Consider the following 14149-nt stretch of genomic DNA (forward strand, 5'->3'; position numbering starts at 1 on the left):
AAGGAAACGGCCGCCGGGCCCATGCTGCCTGGAGACTTCCCCAGGCTGGGTTCAAGGAGTTCTTTCATCCACTTCTCTCTCACCCTCACCCTATGAAAAAGTAACTTACAGAAAGCCAAGCAAAAGTGAAAGGAATTATATTTCTCCAGAAGAAAACCTGAAGATCCGAACCACTCAACTAAAGAATTTTAGCTGCAGGGTCCAGACCCTTAGTTCTGATGTAAACAATGCTGATTAGAATCCCGATTCTAATCAAATTCAAATCCTCACCCAAGTTGGAACCCTGAGCACTACTCCCACAGTGGCAAAGTTCTTTCTTATGCTGAGAAACAATGTGCCTTTCTTTAATTTCCTCTCACTGCTTTTAAATTCTACCATTTAGAGTACAAATCGAATCCCTTTTCAACTCCCAAGAAAATGCTACAATACAATGGTTAAGAAGACGGATTCTGATAGAGCTGGGAAACAATCCTAGATCCTACCACCATCGGCTGTGTCCTTTGGGCAAATTACTTAATATCTATCAGGCTGTTTCCTCATCTGCTGCATGGGAATGAGCAAAGTCCCTGCTCAGAGTGTGCCAGTGAGGAGAGCTGAAATAAGCAAGGCCCTTGGCACTGTGCCCTGCCCAAAGTCAAATAACCAACGCACAAAGCCATCAAGGCTCTGTCCTTCACGGTCCTCCACCACATGGAGCTCCCAGCCAAACTAGCCAAACAAGGGGAAATAAGATCATACAACTCCGAGAGGATGGACACCACATCGGGGTAGTCAGTATGTCTTTACACATTTACCAGGAGACATTCCTCCTTTGGTTTTCAGAATCTTAAATTCATCCTTCTCCTGCTCTCTTTCCAACTTCCCACCTTGCCTTGTTGGCAAGGGATAATAAACCATCAGGGCAGTTGTAAAGGATATATTTATAGTGCTTGGCCCTCCGGAACTCTTCGATGACGTTGCGTGCATATCTGACCATGTCTCGGATGGCTTCTGCCTTTGGGGGATCGCTGAGCTTCCGGATTTCCACCTTGGCCTTATCCTGAAGGAAACGCCCACAAGGGCAATGCGTTACCGCCCATGGAAACCACACTGAGAGGCAAACCTCTCATGTAATACACATTCCCATACAGAGAGAGACACTGGCCCCTTCCAAGGTTACAAAAGAATGAAAGGAAATCAGGCAATGTATCTAAAGAAATTCAGTACTCCATCACCTTTTTACAGAAACAAAACAGATTAATTTTCTAGATACTCCTTATCTAAAATGTGTTGGCTATGGGCAGATATACATGTTCACACATTTACGAATCAAGAGACTAGAACAAGGAAGGATGGCACTGACAGAACAATTTGGAAAATGCCAGGGAAACTTCCACATATTCCAGTGAACAGGCTGGAAAGCCTAAAGATTACACTCATGCGCTTTTCCCCTCTCCTCCTTTGAGCAGTTGTTTCTTTTCAAGAAAGAGCAGTTTGGCAGAGCCTTCTCCTATTTGTACAGTGTAATGGAAATGTTTTCTTTAGCTACTAGGAGCAGGTTTGAACAGAGACCTGGTCTAACTGGATTCCCTCTGGTTGTCTTTTGTAAGGAGGGTTTAAAGGGTCAAAAAGATCCTAGAGGAGACCCACCAAGTCAGACAAGCTCTTCGGCAGAGAGGTCCTGAGATCAGAGTGCAGTCAGCGCTCTTGCCCAATGAACAACCTTACCTTGTCCTTGGTGGTGCACTCCTGGCACTCACAGGTAAAGAAATAAGAATCTCTTAACCGGTCATTCCTATCTTCCGTTGGGTACAGGAGATCAATATAGCTGGTAAAAACCTATGGGGTCCAAAAAGAGAAAACTTCAGTCTGCTACAGGTAAACTCAATCCTCGTCATTCCCGTGCCTTTGCAGTCACCTGCGGCGGTATCCATGCAGGGGCGGGGGATAAGGTGGGTTGCAGCGGAGGAATGCGCGTTTACTTTAAGGCACTGAATTCCTGAACTGAGCAGCCACCTGACATTGGCTTTCTCTGGAAGGTGTTCATTAGTCCACAGCTGAACTGGGAGCTGAAGCCAAGGTGCAGGTTAGTGGAAAAAGTCCGTAGAATCAAGGAGTCCTTAAAACAGTGACCCTGAGGGTTCAGAGGATCCCTGCCTCCTTCAGCTGCCTCTGCCTGGCCTTCATGTAGTTTCGCGCAAATGCTTCATTGCCGTCATCACTGGGTGCTGCGTGCAGGGGAGGGTATGAGCACGCACACACCACGCACACGCAGCTAAGCTCCCCTCCTCCTCACATCACCTGGCAATGGAGCAAGAGGCTCCACTTGGTGGGCTGGGACCCACATCTCTGGGTGGCCAGGAAGCCAGTGGAGGGTGAACACAACTTCTAGGACACCAGAATGCTGCAGCCTGGCCCAGCGGGCAGCTCCTGATCCTGCAGGGCAGGGAGCTTGGAAAGTCCTTACCTTTGGTTCATGGGGCTCCACCGTCCTTGCCTTTTCCTAATGGGGTCTGTAACTAAGACTTGGAGCATATGGAGGAGACCAGCATTTAGATGTCCATTATCTACTCACTGGCTGCTCATCCCACACAATCAGGCAAATGTCTGACTGAACAGATGGATCTCACAAAGCCGCTAGCGTGCCAGTGACCGCGGGCACCACCAGGCAGGCAGGGGAGGACACGCACAGGGCTGGGTGCTGCAGGGGCAGCCAAGCTCTCCCCAGGCCACGGCGCAGTACTGGACACGTTGCAGCTCACCCCGAAACCCTGGGGAATGGGGTTTCTCCTTCTCTGAAGAGTAAGTAATCCCTAAAGCACTGAATTCCCAAAAATTAGGTTACTGCATTTCAGATCCAGGAGAACATGAGGGCAAAAGGAAACCGCAGCCACCCCTGCCCTGCCTCACACTGCAAGAGCCTGCCGATTATCTCTGAAATGACTGACACACAGTGCAACATACGGAAGCTTCCAGAAGATGGCGACAAAGGCCACTCCAGTACCACTGCTCACAGCCAGACTGTGCCAGCCTAGCTGACAACCGGCTCATCTCTGCAGTCAGCCCACAGGCACACTGGAGCCGGGTGATTGCATTCTGACTGGCTGCAATTAACCTGTTTAAAGAAAGGCTTCAGGGCAGTCTCTGCAAGACCTTTGGAAACTCAGACACCCCAGCCGAAAAGGGACACGCCCTCATCATGATGGATTTAGCCGAAGGTAGAAGGGCCAACCTGCACCTTGGGCTTCAGCTCCCAGGCAGCTGTGGATTAGTGAGTGCCTTCCAGAGAAGGCAAAGCACTTCTCATTCAGCACACTGACAGTTACACTTCACACTTCAAATACCCAGGCGTGTACCGTACAATAGCATTACAAATTGCTAAACTGACATTTAACCTAAGTGTGTGATTACAAAGTTCCTAAAAACTCACGTGTCTTGCTGGGAATTTACTTAAGAACACAGAGCATACTACAGCAATCCACCAGGCCGGCCCTTCCTAGGTGAGACGTCTCATGAGGTAGTCAGGAATCACGCACGGGAAGGGAACAGGGAATCGCTGAGTAGGTGATGGGAAAGCTGGTTCACGCCTCGTCCTGAAGCTGAGGAGGGAAGCTAAGGTGCCCCTCGGCCACAGGCTGCCTTGACTTCTCCTATTACTGCATATACCTGGACATTCGAATCAGATTCCTAAAAAGTGAACTGCGACCTGAAGTTCAGATGTGGAACTAATAGAACATGAAATGCTGATGTGTCACTTGCAGTGCCAGCTCTTCAGCTATTGCTGCGCCGCTGGCTTTCTTTTGCTTCGGACCTTCGAGGGATGGTGGGAAACAAGCAAGAATTCACGAAAAAAATAAAATACAATAAAGCTCAAGCTCAGCTGTTTGGCAATAGGGATACAGAAACTCTGAAGAGAATCAAAAGTTTGACTGAGGTCATTTTGGTAGTAAATGTCTTCTTTCTCTGTAAATCCCTATGAAGTTTTGTGAGAAATCTGACTCAAATTTATTATTTCCTGTTTTTCTTGACCAGAGATGGAAATGGTGAGCACCAAACAGAAGCCCCAAAGTGTGGGAATCTAAGCTACAGGTCACAAACCTGATCACCGACTCCTGGAGAGCCTGGGGGCGGACGCAGCTAAACTGCTGGAGGCACTCACAGCTCATTCAGTCAAGTGACACTGCACGGATCTGTCCACACTGCCTTTTAAAAGAGTAGTCTCAAGCCCCCTGCTGCGGCCACCCATAGCCATGAACTCACCTCCTCTCCCGGCTTGATTTCCTGTACAGCTCTGACTTCTGCCAGGGTCCCTTTGTAGGTCACAATGACATTGGGGCAACAGCTATGATTCATCAATGCAACACTGTCAGTCAGAAGAGAAAACCCAGTTTTTAAAAATGAGATAGGCAGACTGTTTAGTCTCCTTCGCTACTTACTTGCTAAGTCCGAGGAACTGAATCTTTGCAAGACATTTTTTAAAAAATCTAATAGTTGGCTATCATATTCTAAGAGGTTGTTCTGCGCGCACTGATAATCCTATCTACCATCTAAGACTTTCACCTTAGATGTTTTATGAAAAACTGAAATCCACAATTCACATACTATCTAAGCCAAAACCAAAAAACACACAACAGCAAAAACAATAAATGCCACAAATACTCCTTCCTGATAGAAGGCGGCTCTCAGAGCCCAATACCCACAGCTAACTGCTACTCCACTATACATTGTCAAAGACAGGTGTGTTGTCGTTTTCAAGCAGTTTTTGTATTAGTGGATTATTTCTCACGTGTTTTTCAGATGTTGAGAAATGCCAGCTTCCTAAGGGAGGAAGGGTGTGTGCTCCCCTGAGAGACCCGGAGACACCCGTCTGAGTTTCTCTGCACCTCAATTTCCTCATCTGGAAAATTGGGACATTACTGCTCCTGCTGCTCACTGTCTGCTTTTCAGGGACAGCGAGAAGGAGAGAGAGAGATTCGCCTATGCGAGGTGCTTTGAGCTTTCTGATTATATCAAGGTCAAAGTTCTGAGAACAGAAATTTCTAAACTACAGGGAAAAAGTGCTTGATCTCTGAAAATGCTGCCTTTGAAATCACAATGCCGATATGATTTCAGCCCAAAGGGATTTCTTCCCCCAATTAAAACTGCCCAGAAACTGGGGCTCATGCTCTTACGGGCACTCACAGCCATGTGTGTCATTGCTCTGGTGGCCCATGTCACCTCCCTGACCCTCCAGAGACCACAGCCCCTCTCCTGCGTGCTCCAAGAATACAAAAAGGGAAAGGGGTTTCGAAGCCTGACGAGGATGAACTGCCTCAGGCTGGTTATGGCCAAGGGTACTCCCCCACCTCCTGGTTGCTAAAGGCCTAAGCAAAGTATGTGGCTGGTGTGGTGCCTGAGATAAACAGGTAGCAACTTCCTGGTCTTGACCTTGGGGAGGGCCACCTCTGCACTTCACCAAGGCCCACTTGGCTTCCTGGAAAGTGATGCCCAAGGAATCAGGCCCTAGGAAATCAAATACACAAATGCATCAAAGGGTAGTTGTATTAAAATAAAAGCACATTTCTAAAACCATCTTGCGGAAGTATTAAATAGTTCAAGGCAGACTCAGGTATCTTTTTAATGAAGGTAGGGGAAATGCACTAAGGCAAAGACCCTAAAATAATGTGTGCTCTTGGTATCACAATTCTGTTGGCAACCACTGACAGGTGTGAATCCTCAAAGCACCTTTTTTTTTTTTTTTTTTTTTTTTTTTTTTTTGAGATGGAGTCTCACTCTGTCATCCAGGCTAGAGTGTAGTAGCGCAATCTCAGCTCACTGCCACCTCCACCTCCTGGGTTCAAGTGATTCTGCTGCCTCAACCTCCTGGGTAGCTGGGATTACAGGTGTGTGCCACCATGCCCAGCTAATTTTTTATTTTTAGTAGAAACGGGGTTTCACCATGTTGGTCAGGCTGGTCTCCAACTCCTGACCTCGTGATCTGCCTGCTTCGGTCTCCCCAAGTGCTGGGATTACAGGTGTGAGCCACTGCGCCTGGTAGCACCTCACTCTTAATCTTTTAGTCTTTTAAGATATTGAGAACAGAGACATTCCATAGTTCATTTCAGTTCTAAAGGTGTCAATACGCGCCTTCTTCAATGGGTCCAACGCCCTCTTTTTCTCCTGCCTTTTTCCAGGGGCTGAAGTTAAACAAAAAAAAGCTTCCTTCTTCACTACCAGAATTCCAACTGCAGATGATGCCATTTTGGCCCCAAGGACAAATATTACATGAATAAACTTTGAGTCTCTCTGGTTCAAGTAAGCCTGTGACAGCTGCTCATGAGACACAGACCGTACGTATTCTTCTCTTTCTGACCTACACAGTGTACAACGTCTGGCAGAGACGCACAGAGCTAAGGGCAGGCACATCACGCAGGGCAAATGCATGAGTGTTAAGGGTCTCCTACATATGTGGCAACCTCCTGCCAAAGACCCCTGCAGCATATGTTAAGCAACCTCCCTCTAGATAGAACTCATCTACAATGTGGATTAATTTGGAGGCGGGGGGATGCATGATGAATTCCTTGGCTCTACCTGTGAAGCAAGGGTTTGATTTCAGGGACTGAAGCATTTTGGAAATACTCATTCCATGAGACGGACAAAGGCAGAATCATTCTTGGCAATCCATTAAAGTCAGATCTACAACGATCTCCATTTGTCAACTGGCTAGCCTTTGTTGAATTACTCAAGTATTCTTCAAGTCAAGAGAAAATCCTACAGTTCTTTGAAATTTTTCTCCGGCCCACTACTTCAGGATATTCTCCCTCCAAATTGTGCTGTTTCTGTACTGGTATTTATCAAAAAGGACAGATGGAGAAGAAGCTCATATATTCTGTACTCAAGCCTGTGGCCAAGTCTTGGTTGGCAATTAATGTTTCACTTTGAGCATAAGAAATGCAAAGATTTCCAGAACCACAGATAGGCAGAAAGCAAATTTCTCAGCAGGGCATGGGCTGTTTCTTCTATGCACACTATCAAATATTCTTTAATGACAGCTCTCTGCCTAGCAGGACTTAACAAGCAACTGTTCTCTTAACTACTACCTTTGGATCCTTAAGTGTAGGGGAAATATTTTGAAACCTGGCAGATTAAAAAGCTGTTTTAATTCACTTGGAGTTTCATGTCTGCCACATGCAGTTAGGTGGGTTATTTAAAAATGAAAAAAAAAAAAATCAAATTAGTGTTAAGTAAAAAGGAAAGAAATGAGGTCAAACTCAGCCTACTCAGGAAATATCGCTGATCCCAAATGAGAAAGTTCTTCGTCTTCAATTGTGAAGCCGTTACAGTTAACCTGTGGCGAGAAAAAGAGAGAGAGAAAAAAAATGAGCTGGAGCTTCTCTCTGGGTAGAGATCATTTTTTAAAATTTTGACCTTTAACAAATTAGGAAGATGTTTTGGTGTAGTGGTTTTAAAACCTTTCTTTTGCCCATGTTATTGTTCAAACAAAATTTACTTATCGGTTCCATGCATATAAACAAACAAGCAGAACTGTGATGCATCCCTTAGCGTAGCCTACCTACCATGTGAATAGTGGCCTACGCATGCCAAAGACCCCCAAGACTCTGAGGACTGATGTTTGCATACTTGCATGGGAGTTAAGATACCTGGAGTCTAATCTCAATTCTGCTACAGCTCTGTTGTATGATCGTGAGCCTATCACTGAATCACTGTGTCTTTAAAGAAAAGAATCAATCTGGCTGGGCATGGTAGCTCACGCCTGTAATCCCACCACTTTGGGAGGCTGAGGCAGGCGGATCACCTGAGGTCGGGAGTTCGAGACCAGCCTGACCAACATGGAGAAACCCCATCTCTACTAAAAAAAACCGAAAAACAAAAAACAAAAAACAAAATTAGCCGGACGTGGTGGCGCATGCCTGTAATCCCAGCTACTCGGGAGGCTGAGGCAGGAGAATATTTGAACCTAGGAGGCAGAGGTTGCGGTGAGCCAAGATTGCATCATTGTACTCCAGCCTCGGCAACAACAGCAAAAATCTGTCTCAAAAAAAAAAAAAAAGGAATCAATCCAATGCTCATCTCATAAGGTGAGGCGGCAATATGAAGCCCTTATTCATCTAATCTAATTGCTATCCCTCTCTCTGTTAGGGAAGGCAGAGGGATTGAGGGCTTAAAGCAAAGGCACTGACACCTTGCCTTTCAAGTCTCAGCCGAATCAACTACAGGCCACCTTCTCATCCTTTAAAAGAAATGTGCGGGGCAGCTGACTCACGCCTGTAATCCCAGCACTTTGGGAGGCCAAGGTGGGTAGATCACCTGAGGTCAGGAGTCCAAGACCAGTCTGGCCAACATGATGAAGCCCTGTCTCTACTAAATATGCAAAAATTAGCCGGGCCTAGTGGCATGCACCTGTAATCCCAACTGCTCCAACTACTTGGGAGGCTGAGGCAGGAGGATTACCTGAACCTGGGAAGTGGAGATTGCAGTGAGCTGAGATTGCACCACTGCACTCCAGCCTGGACAGCAGTGTGACTCTATCTCAAAAAAAGAAAAAAGAAAAAAAAAGAAACATTGCATAGAAAAATACCAAGGGCAACTTTCACCATTCTGGAAGCCTAACTTAGAGCAAGCAGGCTGAAAATGAGGACTATACATGTCTAACTTATGTACTGCTCTATAAACTCATTCTTTCCACAGATATGTCCTGGGAGCCCTTATATGCTGGGCACTGGGCACAGAAAGACAAACAGGTTGAAAATTTGTGGCGTCAAAGAACACCAGACTATTAGAAGACAATTCAGTAGGTGATCTTCATATGTCTCTAAAATTTCAGTGCTGGAAGAAAACCCAGAGTCTACGTTTTAGAGGACGAAACTGAAGTCAGAGAGGAACAATGATTTGTCTACAGTCACAAAGCTACTTGGTGACAAAGGCTGAGACCCCTGCTTGTCCCACGCTGCTATGAAGTCTCTGTCCGTGAGGCACTCACACTGAACAATTCCAATCCACTCTCTTCTGCACTTGGAGACACTGAACTGTTACAATTCAGGTCAACAGATGGGCTTTGTAAAACTAGCATCCTCCGAGCACTCACTCTGGGCCAGGCACTGTGCTAGGTACTTCAGATTTACCATCTCATAAATCTGTAGTATCACTATAGCATTACTACAGCAACTCATTTTACAGATGTGAAAATTGAGGCTCAGGAAGGTTCAATGATTAAGTGACTTGCTCAAGGACATGTAAATGATAAGTGGCAGAACAGGAGTCAGAATTCAATTCTGACAGCAGCTCTGGTTTCTTCACACTGTACCATGTTCCTTCTAAAACTGGTCAGATCTACTAAAGGCTAATGTGGTTATTGTGCTTCACGTTAAAGGGCCAAACACAGGTGCTTGAAAACCTTGGCATACAAAGTGATAAGAGCTGAATGATGGGTATGACTTGCAGTACTCACAATTCAACATAAAAAGCACAAAATGGGAGGGTACTGTGGGTTAGTAAAATAATACACAGTCTTTGAAATCCTGAGGGGTTGGGCGTTTGTCAGTAGAAGACTTAGCATACTATTTTTTGTGCCAACTCTAAGTACCCTGACCAATTCTGTCATACAGACATTGACAAACAACCATTAACCAATGACCATCAACCAACACTAGGTAAGGGTAAATTAAAATTTTCATTCATTCAACAAAATTACCAGAGCATGACCTGTATCCTGTATTACAGTGGCTTCTAAAGGATCTGTGTATCATCTCAGACTGAATACTAGCACGCCTCAGCAGTGTCTGGTACAAATGTTTTCAGAATGAAACAATGAATCAGACAAGTTTGCAACAGTTTTCAAAACTTAGCTAGGGACAGCTTCTGACTACTTTGGGAGATGAGATTCTTGTTTCATTGCTTTTTCAGTTCCTCCTCTGCAGCAAGCCCACTTAGACCAGTCGATGACTCCAGATTCCTTCAGACTCAATCACTTTATGACCATCAGTCCCTTTATTCCCTCCCCTGCTCCTCTTACTGTGGAAGACTGTGTGTGTTTCTTCATAAGCTAAGGCTTCCATGAGCCTAAGAGTCATTACTTTTCTTTTCGTGATGGTGTTTAAGCCTACTTACATAGCAATTTTCCTGCCAGCTTTCCCTCCCTTCTGAAATATCCCTAGAGAAAAAAAAGTGAACTTATGTGTTAAGAAAAAATGCACGGTCCATGGTCCTTTTGCTGAAGTCAAATCAGGCGTAAGAACCTTGCTAAAGCTATTCTCATAATTAGCATTTAGACTAGATGTCGGCTGCACACCAAAAATACACTTCCCAATCATACATATGTTCCCAGTGATTAGAACACACCTCGATGCTGTCAAAGATGTGTGGTCACCTTCTGCTGCCAGCTGCTGCCAGGTCTCGAGGTAACCCACAACAGCCTCCCGTGGACCAGACGGTGGAAAGGGCTCAGGGGCTGGAACAGCAGACACGTAGCTGCCGGCTGAGAGGTGGGACCAGTGGCATGTGGCTACGGCAGCACTTTGCATTTTTGCTTTGGAGTTTTCTTTGGGGATAGTAAATGCCCCCTTTCAAATTTACATATGAAAAAAGTATATGTGTGTATATTTGTGTGAACACATATAATCTCAAAATGTATACTTATTTGATAAAGTCAGTAAAGGAATTAATTCTCTGTAGTCACGTGTGTGTATACATGTGTATGTATATGTGTGTGTATATACACATTTTTAAGGTATACGAATGCCCTGAATTTTCTGAGTCAGTCCATATTTCAAAGAGTCAGTTACTTTCACCACAAATATACTTCTACTTGTGAAATCAAGTGACTTGATTTTTGGTTATGAAAATGTGGTCCTATAACTACTGCATCAACTTTGAGAAATCCTATCAGCATGCATCACTGCGTTAGAGGAAAAGCTATCTTTTTCCATAGCCAGAAAAGTAGATACTTTATGTTTACTTCATCTCTCTGCTTTCTCATATAACCACACTTCATCTAATCCAGAAAAAAATTATGTATTCGATTTTTCAGAAAATGTAAGAGAAGTCGATTCCTCATTTCCCATTTTCAGCCAAATCTACTGTCTCAGGATACTTAGGAAAGTACAATATAAACCCAGGATAATATGAAAATTACAAAGGTCTTTTATTCCTTCTACCTTAATACCCAAAACTTGAAGCCACTTTTTTACCTACAAGGAATAGCATATTTTTCTGATTATGATACTCACATAACTGAAATATATCTAAATAAACACAAAGTTTATAAAAGAATTCAATAAATTGTTAATAGTGGTTCACAGTTGTGGGAAGCTGAGGTGGGCAGAAGTGATGAATGACTCACTTCCTTTTTTTTTTTTTTCTCTTTATAGACAGGGTCTCACTCTGTTGCTCAGGCTGAAGTGCAGTGGTGTGATCATAGCTCACTGCAGCCTTGAACTCTTGGGCTCAAGCGATCCTCCTACCTCAGGCTCCTGAATAGCTGGGACTACAGATACACGCCATGGTGCCTGGCCACTTTCTTTACGTGTGTAATTTTTAAAGTGTGTGCTTTTTGCCTTTTTCTCCTTCTTAGCATGCTTTTTGTAAGTTATACACGCTCATTGTAGAAAATCCAGAAAGTCACCCAGTAAAAAGCCTAAATTTTCCCCCAACTCAGAAGACAACTGTGAACTTCCACTTAATCTTTAAGTTATGTATGTTTTCGTATTATACCCTTTTTTCATACTGCTTTGATACTTAATGTTATGTCATCAGCATTTCTCACACCTTTAGACAGTCTGTGAAACATAACTTATAAAGGTTATGTAACCCTCCATCACATGGAGATGCCATTATTTATGTAACCAAACCCCCACTACTGGCCATTTATAGTATTTCCTTTTCCTCTTTCCTTTTCCTCTTCCCTTCCTCCCCTCCCTTCCCTCATTTGTTCTTTCTTTTCTGCCTTTGGCTTTTAAAAGAATCCTACAATGAACAATTTGTATGTACGTCTCTGTCTATGATTTCTGATTAGATCCTTAGGACAGATTCCTGCAAATAGAGTTACTGGGCAAAGGGTGCATTAGGTAACGCTTATTCTATTCTAAGATAAAACCATGGAAGTGTCCACTTCATCTCTTTTACACATCCGGAGATTGATGTAGCTTCTTGCTCCCGTGGAGCAGAATTCTAGTATTTCTCTGGGAAGGTCACTTTCAACTAGATGCCCAGTTTGTAGACGAAATCGCAAAGGCACACGGGAGAGAGAAATCCAATCTAGTAAGTCAGGCCAGGAAGAGCCACCCTCACAATAACAGGAAGGCTGTACGTTCCCCGAGGCATGGCCGCTGCACCCTTTCTTCTCTCCTCCTAACAATGCCCAAGTCTTCGCCTTGCCAGTGGCCTAGTTTCCAAAGCTGTAATCACTTTCAAATTGCTCTTGCTTAGAAACCTAAGTTTTCCTTAGATCTGATTTCGGTAAACCTAGGCTTCTCTAAAACAAGATTTCTTAGCCACCGTCAGGAAAGACTTCCCACACCTAGACCCACTTGGGCTTCTCTCAGCAGTGACTGCCCTTCCTCGGGCCATCACAAAGGGCCCTCCTGTCGGGGCACCTGTCTTTGCCTCCGCTCTAACAGTGCAGCCTTGGTAAGAGTGAAAAAACACTACAGATAGAACAGAAGGTTCAAGAGAGTAAAAGTTAAATGTAATGTAGGAACTTCAAATGATCTTTTCTTTGCAAAGAGCTTAAAGTATGCCAGAGTACCAGGGCACTGACAACTCCTTTGTTTTCATGAACTCTTTGTGAGGCAGAGGCAGAGGCGAATTTCCTACACTCCACCCATCAATGAGGGCCAGCAGAGAGGACCTTGATCTGCTCAAGGTCACCAAGCAAGGCTATGGCAACACAGGGTCCAATTGGCTCAGAGCTTCGTTGTCAGGAAGATGTCATCGTTCTATTTGCATTCATCTTCACTGAGTGCGTGCTGGGGAGAGGGGCTTGGAGAGGGAAAGGCCAGACTGAGTGTTACCTGCTGTCGGCATCCTTACCTGTGCAAAGAGTACTACGAGGCTATCATTGTCGGGGAATTCGAGATGCTTGGAGTAAAAGTGATGGAGAGCAGCAATGTCACTCTGAATCAAATCCTTCTTCTCATTGTCTAACTTATCCAGATCTGTGGATAAATAATCCATTATTCTCACCTGGTAGAAAACACAGGATTTCTAGCTACATCCTATTGTTGCTGTAAATGATATAGAGAAAGGAAAGGGCGAAAAAAAACCCCAAAACTAACATGTTGAACCCCCAGAGAACATTCTTCCCCATCACTTGGTTTAACTGACAAACCCTAGGGAAAGAAAGCAAGCCATTTCTTCTTCCTCTCCCTCTGATGACTAGAAGTCACTCAGGACATGAGATTTCAACTGACTGTCAGTGACAAGGTCAGGGATGAGTAGCCATGACTCATAAACAGCTTCAGCCTAGTCAAGGGCCTCCCAATTGGCCCAGGAATCTGGGCCACAGTCAAACAACTGGACAACCCCTGATTTCATGGCTTTCAGTAAAAACATCAGCTATTTACAGGACTGCAATTCAGCAAAGATCCAAAAATATTCAGCATGCCAAGAGGGCCAGCAGGAGGTAGCTCAGGGTGCAGTAATTCCTCTTGGGAGCTCCTACCTCCTTTAATTATTTCCTAACAATCCTGTCAACTCAGAAGGAAAAAGCCAAAAGTGCTTTTCAAAACAGCACAAAAGTCAAAATAAAAACTAGTAATGACAGAAATCACTACTCCTCTGAGCACAGGCTAGCCCGTCCTCGCTTCAATCCTGCCGAACCCATGTGAAACCTGTGGCTGAGAGAACTGCATGGCTGGTCACAGAAAGACTTACGTGATTCAAACTCCTTCACGGCTAACAATTTTTCCGAAGGTGTTCTCTCTGGGTGGATTTTCTAGCAATTGGGGAAGACATCATACAGATACAGATTTTTTAACAACCAGTGTAGAAAGCGGCACTTTCACTTTTACATCAACAAAAAGAAAAAGTAACAATTCTTAAGGAAGTAAAACGGGCACCCAAGGACTCCACCACTACGGCTCTCCAACAACCAAATCCAAAGACTCTTCTAAAGTGCTTTTTAAAATGTCTACTGCGTACCTAACACCTTGATAATACTATGCACATAGTAGGC

At 44.5% G+C, this 14149-nt stretch overlaps 1 protein-coding gene across 2 annotated transcripts in view; it reads right to left on the reverse strand.

Annotated features, from left to right (window-relative positions):
* SMYD2 (SET and MYND domain containing 2) overlaps window positions 1-14149 on the reverse strand; it is a 56020-nt gene that overhangs the window by 4714 nt on the left and 37157 nt on the right. For both annotated transcript variants that reach the window (XM_025355920.1, XM_025355928.1), the window contains 6 exons: window positions 13849-13909; window positions 13006-13130; window positions 7239-7306; window positions 4240-4342; window positions 1708-1818; window positions 919-1039 (listed from right to left, as the gene is read on the reverse strand). In XM_025355920.1, the coding sequence (XP_025211705.1) occupies window positions 919-1039; window positions 1708-1818; window positions 4240-4342; window positions 7239-7306; window positions 13006-13130; window positions 13849-13909 (589 nt within the window). The remainder of the gene's footprint in view (window positions 1-918; window positions 1040-1707; window positions 1819-4239; window positions 4343-7238; window positions 7307-13005; window positions 13131-13848; window positions 13910-14149) is intronic.

Source organism: Theropithecus gelada, chromosome 1 (genome assembly GCF_003255815.1).
Source record: "Theropithecus gelada isolate Dixy chromosome 1, Tgel_1.0, whole genome shotgun sequence".
NCBI lineage: Eukaryota > Metazoa > Chordata > Mammalia > Primates > Cercopithecidae > Theropithecus > Theropithecus gelada.